This window comes from Sciurus carolinensis, chromosome 3 (genome assembly GCF_902686445.1).
Source record: "Sciurus carolinensis chromosome 3, mSciCar1.2, whole genome shotgun sequence".
NCBI classification, from domain to species: Eukaryota; Metazoa; Chordata; class Mammalia; order Rodentia; family Sciuridae; genus Sciurus; species Sciurus carolinensis.
This window is the reverse complement of record NC_062215.1, coordinates 150,787,826-150,796,491: the sequence shown is the minus strand read 5'-3', so window position 1 is coordinate 150,796,491 and position 8,666 is coordinate 150,787,826. Positions and strand designations below refer to the sequence as shown.

The window sequence follows — 8,666 nt, the reverse complement described above, 5'->3', positions numbered from 1 at the left end:
TGTGTTAGCATTCACATATCAGAGAGAATCCTCAGTCTTTGGTTTTTTGGGGATTGGCTTATTTCACTTAGCACAATAGCCTCCAGTTCCATTCATTTACCAGCAAATGCCATAATTCTATATGACTGAGTAATATTCCACTGTGTATGTGTACCACATTTTCTTTATTCATTCATCTGTTGAAGAGTACCTAGGTTGGTTCCATAATTTGGCTTTTGTGAGTTGAGTTGCTATGAACACTAATGTGGCTGCGTCACTGTAGCATGCTGATTTTAAGTCCTTTGGGTATAAACCAAGGAGTGGGATAGTTGGGTCAAATGGTGGTTCCATTCCAAGTTTTCTGAGGAATCCCCAAACTGCTTTATAGAGTGGTTGCACCAATCTGCAGTCCCACCAGCAATGTATGAGTGAATCTTTCCCCCTACATTCTCGCCAACATTGATTATTACTTGTATTCTGGATAATTGCCATTCTGACTGGAGCAAGATGGAATCTTAATGTAGTTTTAATTTGCATTTCTCTAATTGCTAGAGATGTCGAATATTTTTTCATATATTTGTTGACCATTTGTACTTCTTCTTCTATGAAGTGCCTATTCAGTTCCTTCACCCATTTGTTGATTAGGTTATTTGTTTTTTTTGGCGTTAAGTTTTTGAGCTCTTTGTATATCCTGGAGATTAATGCTCTGAGGTACAGGTGAGAAAGATTTCCTGAAGGCTCTTTTTCACATTCTTGATTGTTTCCTTTGCTGTGAAGAAGCCTTTTAGTTTAATTCCATCCCATTTATTGATCCTTGATTTTACTTCTTATGCTTTAGGAGTCTTGTTGAGGAAGTCAGTGCCTAAGCTGACATGATGGAGACTCAGGTCTACTTTTTCTTCTATTAGGCACAGGGTCTCTGGTTTAATGCCTAGGTCCTTGTTCCACTTTGAGTTGAGTTTTGTGCAGGGCTAAACACCCATTTTAAAAGGGAATGTTTTCTAGCCTTTCTTCTCCATCTAAAACAGCGCTGGATATCACACTTTGCTTGACTGAAATACACAGGTGAGTGAGAAGGGAACAGGGCTTAGCCCAACAGCCTGGAAACAGAGTCCAAAAGCTCCCAGAATCCACTCACTTTTGTTTTCTACTCTAACTCCTCAATCAAGTCAATAAATACATGATAAATTTGAATTTGGGTCATGGCCCTGCAAGACCTAGCCTGCCAAAGGAAATTTCTTTAACTGAGTCTCAATATGATCTTGGTATTTCATCCACAGTCTCAAGAAAAATTGGTATTAGTGGCCCAACAGGGGCTCGAGGAAGCCGGCTGAAAATAAGTCGGTCCTTTCCTATCCAGAGCATTGATGTTGAGTGGGTGGAGTGCCAGCCGGCTGGCTTCTGGATAGGCGTCCTTGTCAGGGGCGGTAGGCTGCAAAGTCTCGTGCTGGGGCGTAGGGTTGGAAGTGTTTGCGGGTGGGCCCTGGCCTCCGGGGAGTCATGTTCATGTAGTCACTCTGAAGAAGCCTGGTTCTTTGACGCTTCATCTGCAGGAAAGAGAAGTGTTAATATGGAAGGACATGGGAGAGATGTCAGGGGAGGATTCTTGGATTCTTCAGACATCTATTGAGAATATCAACTGTCAGATGATGCTAAACCCGGCATTTCTTGAGCACCTTGGTCCGACCTCATTACTAACTCCTTTTCTAAATTAATTGAAAAATCTCAATCAAAGGAAATATTTTAGAGAAATGTCACTTTTAATGCTGTCATTTGACCTGAAGTTCAACAGTGTATCTAAATAACCTACTCACTAGTGATATTAATTAATCTATCTCTGAATGGATTAAGCATTACCATTTACATTAACCATTTGCTTAACAAGCCTTGTTTCCATAATTAACCAAAAAGGACTTTTCAGCTCCTCCAGAGTCTAAAATGAGCATAAATTCATAACAGTGAAGTTCAAATTAATAGAGATTTAGTTCTGGATAACTAGTTACATTCCTATTACCATATGTGCCTGTATTTCTATAAAGACAATTGGGTTACCCATCTTTTCCCAGGCCTCAGCTTCTCAGGAGGAACTCCTAGCAGGGCTGAGGGAAAAGGAAGGATACGGAACCTGAAGCAACAGTTATACTCACCATGACTCTTAGCAAAGTTTTTGTCCTGGGGCTAGGAGCATCATTTCTATATCAATAAGATGAAAAAAATGTACAGTTCTGACCAAAGTCCCATAGGAATTCTAAGATTAGAAAAACATCTGGATTTCTGGTTTCAAAATTCTCTATTATGGAAAAAAATGCCTATTTCCTGGCACACAATCTGATGCATAAGTAGATACACTGGACATGAATGAGAAGAAACCTGAATGAGTACATGAGTAAATGACTTCAGTCCTGGGCTCATTTCCATGCTCTCCTGCCTGACCCCTTCACAACTTCCTTGTTAACGGGGTATGGAGCACTAAAGAAAAATTTGAAAAATACTGCTCTCCATGTTACTGAATGAGACTAACATGTGTTCAGTCCTTCTTCAACTCTCAGCACATTCCACAGTCAGTCCTCTGAACTCCTGAATTCTTCATCTATGGATTCAACCAACCACAGATGGAAAATATTTTTAAATAGCTTTTTTCTTGTCATTATTCCTTAAACCATACAGCCACTTACAAAGCATTGACACTGTTTTAGACATTATAAGTCTAGAGATGATTTAAAGTACACAGGAGGATGTGCATGTTATATGCAAATATCACTCTTTTATATAAGAGATTTGAGCATCCATGGGTTTTTGATATTTGAGGGTGTGCTGGAACCAATTCCATTTGGATACCAAAGATGACTGTACAGTTGATTGCTCTCTCCTTTTTGAAACACTTCCTCTTTGTCTTCTGGGACATCCTGGTTTCTGTTCTACCTCTCTGGTCACTCCTTCTGTGCTTATTTTGCAAGTTCATCCTTCGCTAGCCATTCAATGTTAGAATTTCTCACTGCTTAATCCTTGGCCTTCTCCTCTACTCACTCAATCCTCTCTCCCTAGGCAATCCCATCCACATTCAGCTTCAGTGAGCACCTATTCATCTGAATTTCTATCTCAGGACTAGACCTCAAGGGTACTCTACATTCAACCTGTTCAAAATGAAACTCAAGATCATCCCCCAAAGTCTGTTTCTCTCCCAGTGTTTCTTATATCAGTAAATGACAGTTGCCCAAGCCAGACCTCCTAGGCCTTATCCTTGACATCTTGAGTTCCCTTATCATCTGTCCCAGGAAACATTTGGAAAAGGATGAAGATGTTTTTGGTTGTCACAATGCAAAGGAATCCTACTGGCATCTAGTGAGTAGATACCAGAGATGACACTAAACATCCTGTAACAGGTCAGCCTAATAATGAATTATCTAGCCCTAAACGGCACTAGTTTCAAGACTGGAAAATCCTGACCTAAACAGTCCAATCATGAAAATAAATGGAATGAGAAGAAAGCAAAGGATATAAAATATATCACCAAATTAGAATGATTATTGTTAGACTGCTTGATGACTCCTTGTTCAAACCCAAAGAGGAAGATGATTTGAGCCTAGTTGACCAGAAGTATGGCATCCCATTCATAGATGTAAAGCAAGACAATAGGAGAAGTAGATTTGAAAAAAAAAAAGATTATAAATTCAGCTCTGCATTTTATATTTGAGATGAAGGATGTGTTATCTAACTGGATCTAAGAAGAGAGGAGAACGTAATACATACATAATCGGGAGATTCATTCAGATAGAGATACACATGAAAACCAAGCATCTGAATGATGTTGCTCTTCAATATCTCTTACTAGAACTCTCTTGGGCATAGGGCTACAGCAGGGCAGTGGTGTGACCAAGGAAATGTCAGCACCTAAATAAGTATAAAAGGTTGCTGCTTCTGATACCCAGGAAGAATTTTTCATGCTTACTCCAATGCCTTTGCCAAACTCCCAAGTGACTGTTCTTATCTCTGGATACTGGAACAAAACTAGACAATAAAGAGAACCCAGTGATAAAGATGTCTTCTGAGGCACTCTTGAGTTCACACAAAAATAATGAAAGATCTGCTGCATTCAGTTCCCATTCTCACCCTCAAACTATTACCAAATGGTAGATTGAGGTAGTGTCATCCTTACTCTAAACACAACAGTGGGATGGAAATGACAGGTGCGTGGCTGAGAATACTATCCAGAACCCACAGTGCCCATAGGCATCTAGCACATGCACAGAGTACCCATCCGATGTGTCTGTGTGTTTGTCACATCTATTCCACCCCTTCAACAACGGCTTTGAAAGGTGGTGATTTCAGTCCCTCCATCTCTGCCTTTCCCCCTGTTTTCTGGGAGGAGCAGCAACACACAGAGCATACACAAAGCCATCTACTCAAAGAATCAGTCTTCAGAGTTTACTGAATTTAAAGGTAGACATTATCTGTACACATGCTGTTCACATCCTCCACATTATGGTCCATAGTGGGAAAGACCATGTGTGTTTTTAAAAAAGCCTTCTTTAGACTAGGAAAAGGAACAGGTTTACCAGCTCGGCTGCATGAAGGGAGAATTGAATGAGAGTAGCAGGTGCTGGCCCATGGCGGCCTGACCAAGAGAAGCTTTTTATTTACTCAAATGTCAACATCAGGTCAAGAACAGAGATAGAAGCTACAGCTGCTCCCAGAAACCCACTCAGCCTAGAACTGCCTACAGTAGCACATCGAGGGCCCTCAGGAAGTTCCGGAAAACAGAGACTTTCACCAAGGTGAAAGGGACCAGCCAAAAATAGGATCCCAGGAAATGGATAAATTCCCAGTGCCCTGATGGCCTCAATGCCTAGCTCATCAAGATGCTTATTGTTTAAACAGCAGTATAAAGATAAGATGAATTTCTGGTTTAAAAAAATGCTAAGTTAGTCTATTAAACTGAGGTATATTTTGATATACACTCTGTGATCAGAAAATCCAAGGACCTAGGTTTGAGATGCTAATAAAGGATTTCTTGCTGGAAGATCTGATTTGACTACTAGAGACCACAAGGAATGCCAAACACTGAGACTGTTCAACCCACGGGGAGCTTCTGAGATACAGTAAGACAAAGTATGTTTTCTCAAGACAAATAAGATGAACCTCACTATAAAGTAATTGTTCTACCAAAGAAAAATCAAGAGCATCTATGCTATATCTGAGTTGAAAGTGAGTAACTTAAACTCATTGAAAAAACTTTTTAGTTTGAATCTATCCCATTCATTGATTCTTGCTTTTATTTCTTGCACTCTGGGGGTCTTGTTAAGGAAGTCTGGTCCTAAGCCAACGTGATGGAGATTCAGGCCTACTTTTTCTTCTATTTGGTGAAGGGTCTCAGGTCTATTTCCTAGATCCTTGATCCGTTTTGAGTTGAGTTTTGTATAGGGTGAAAGATAGGGGTTTGATTTCATTTTACTGCATATGGATTTCCAGTTTTGCCAGCACCATTTGTTGAAGAGGCTATCTTTTCTCCATTGTAAATTTTTGGCAGCTTTGTCTAATATGGAATAACTGTACTTATGTGGGTATGTCTCCATGTCTTCTACCCTGTACCATTGATCTACCCGTCTATTTTAGTGCCAATACCATGCTGTTTTTGTTACTATTGCTCTATAGTAGAGTTTAAGGTCTGATATTGTGATACCTCCTGCATCACTCTTCCTGCCCAGGATTGCTTTGACTATTCTGGGTCTTTTGTTCTTCCAGACGAATTTCATGATTGCTTTTTCTGTTTCTATGAGAAATGTCATAGGGATTTTAATTGGAATTGCATTAAATCTATATAGTGCCTTTGGGAAGCTACTTTTGTTCTTTTTCTAGTCACTCAACAAATTAGTGCCTCATTTTAGTAACTGACATTCTAATGTATATTTACAATAAGTTATAAATGATGAGTAGTACCCTTTTGGCCACTAAAAGTTAAAGCAGTTCCCAAAGTTAATAAATTACTTTGAGTTAGGTCAGCATGCCTTGGGAAGGCCTATCCTGGAGGGGTGCCCAAAAGGCCATTGTACCTGTCCTTTAAGTTAGGAAGCTGAGATTCCCAATGAAAGGATTGGAAAGCCAAAGAGCGGGCCTAAAACTCAATGACCAGGAATTTAGAAAAATAAGAACAAAGAATCCTAAAAGTTCCAAAATCACTGGCAATCACCACAGAGAATCAAAATTGGAAGATACCTGGGATAAAGACCCCATGATCTAGGAAGATGAAAACAGTTAACTAACATCAGAGGCAGAACATAGGCAATATTTTGCTGTATTAAAACCCCCTCACCCCATTGGGATAGAGCAAGTTGCAAAAGGCAAGCCAGGTCAACTTCCAAAATGATATCTAGTACAAAGAATCCCCAGGAACAAGCGGCAACTTTGTTCCTTGCCCTATAGAAGGTACAGATTAGGTCACAGGCAGTTTGACAGAGGTCCTTCTGCCCCCTAGGGTCTTCTGAACTGCAAGGAACACGTGGAGAATAATTTATGGGCCAACTTTGACTACAGGCCAACAAAAGTTTTAAAGGCTCTACAACCTGATGAAGAAGAGCATAACTATGAATCCAGGACCATCCACATACCAAGGAAAAGTAAATAGGATGACTCCAGGTGGCATGGCTTCTATAAATCACAGACCATCTGTGGCTTAATTAAATAAATGGATTATGCCTCAGAGATGAGTATCACATGTCAGGTAGGCTTATTTAAATCCTTAATTTGACCTCTAAAAGGATTGTTCATTTATCCCAATGTCCAATAACCCAATAAGCATTCATCAAGCATTAATACCAGATGAACTGAAAATAACAAGAGAAATAGTCTTTTATCCCAGAGAGGCATAGATTTCTCATTGAATAAATGGCTCATATATACATCTAACTTCTAGAAAAACATTCAAAGACCACACAAAGTCAATACCTGATATATTTGTAATAAGAAGAAGGTATCTAAAGAAGAGATCCTTGCTAAGGAGGTCCCTTCTCAACAGTGGATTATTCATTAAAATGTGTTCAAACCTGGACCAAAATTTCAACATTGAAGAAGGTGAAGAAAAATAGACCAAGTTTATCACCTTAGCATTTGCAAAAATTGATCAACTCCAATTCAGTGGTGAGAGCTCAGAAAATTCTAACTCCCATCGTAGTTTCATAATGACAGCACCATGCTTGGCCTCACACCATTCAACTGCTTCAGAGGAGACAAAAAATATGACTCAGACAAACAGACCTAGTTTCTTCTAGGTTTGAATACACAATTTCAGTAGCCAAGTTTCTCATAATTTTTAAGCCTGAACCAAAGCTCTCCATTTGCTTCAGTTGCTAACTTTCTGACTTGTCTAGATTTTTTTACCTATATATGTTAAGATTGTTTTATGTGTCATAATTCAATTGCAAACTGGAAAGAAGAAAAGTAACAGTCTCTAATCCCCCCACCCTAATTTGCCCATTTAGCTTCTTATTCCACCCAACCATCTACTTAGTGCCTTCTGAAAAATAGAAGATAAAGTTGAACAGATGAAAAGAGAACCTATGAAGCTCAGCAGGGAAAAGAAAATAATAATAATCATATGTTAAACAGAAAATAAACCACATAGGCAAAATTCTTAATATGTTCAGATTGCATGTGCAGTAGAAAAGTTCCATAAAAGCAGTACAGCATCTCTTACCCAGAAATAACAAAGGAGCATTGTTGATAGCAAGCTATAGATACCCAGGACTCCACTAAGCACCACCAGTGCCCAAAAGGGCTTAGGAGACTCAGGAGATGGGACACCAGGACAGATATTTTTCTCTGAAAAATAGAATAGAGTGGATTAAATGATACAGGAATGGCAGTTGAATACATTTCCTTTTTTCTGAACATTAGAGAAGGATGTGAAAGAGTTTTAAAAAATGCAAAATATCACTAGCTTAGAATGTATAGACTTGCTCTTTGGGATTTATCCACCTCCCCACTGACCAGACTGGTCCATTTTCAAGACTGAAGTTGAAAACCAATACTACCTTAGGGTGGTATAAATGGTACAACTGCATTCACCCAATTTTGTTAAACTCACTGTGTGATTCAAAATGGTGCCTTCCAATGGCCTTAACCCAACTCCATCCCTTGCCTCCACCAGAAACCAGTTCATCTAGACCCTAAACTATATTTTTGGAAAAAGTTAAATGGTATACTGATATACATGTTTTCAAACCTTAAGAAAGTTATCAACCTAATATGACAGAACTCTGAGCTGGTAATCAGAAGATAAATGTCTAGCTACAACTCTAACAGCTTATGTTGTGATAAAAAAAAAAAAAAAAAAGTCACTTTATATCATCAGGTATCCCAAAATGGGAAGGAACATGTAGAGCTCTATTCAAAGTTGGAGACAATAAGAATTGGAAAGAACACCAAACACTAATCTATTAATTTTTATTCCTGGATGCACATTAGAATTGTTTGATAAAGTCTGAAAATACAACAATATCCAACGCCCCTTCCTCAGTCCATATCAATTACATCAGAAACTCAAATTTGGACCTTGTCATTTTTTTGTTTGTTTGTTTCCCTAAACCTATTCATATTTATAATATGCAAATAGACTTGAAGATTACTGAGTCCAGGATCACTGGTGTCCTTTCCAGTTCGGCTAGAAATGATATACTATGTGCATATGTGTG

General features: G+C 38.9%; 1 protein-coding gene across 1 annotated transcript in view; it reads right to left on the bottom strand.

The window, feature by feature from the left end:
• Nucleotides 1-565: 565 nt before the first annotated feature.
• Cd28 (CD28 molecule) overlaps nt 566-8,666 on the bottom strand; it is a 33,151-nt gene continuing 25,050 nt past the window's right edge. The window contains exons 3-4 of the mRNA XM_047546448.1: nt 7,670-7,794; nt 566-1,526 (exon numbers count right to left, since the gene is read on the bottom strand). Of these exons, the coding sequence (XP_047402404.1) occupies nt 1,398-1,526; nt 7,670-7,794 (254 nt within the window). The 3' untranslated portion in view covers nt 566-1,397. The remainder of the gene's footprint in view (nt 1,527-7,669; nt 7,795-8,666) is intronic.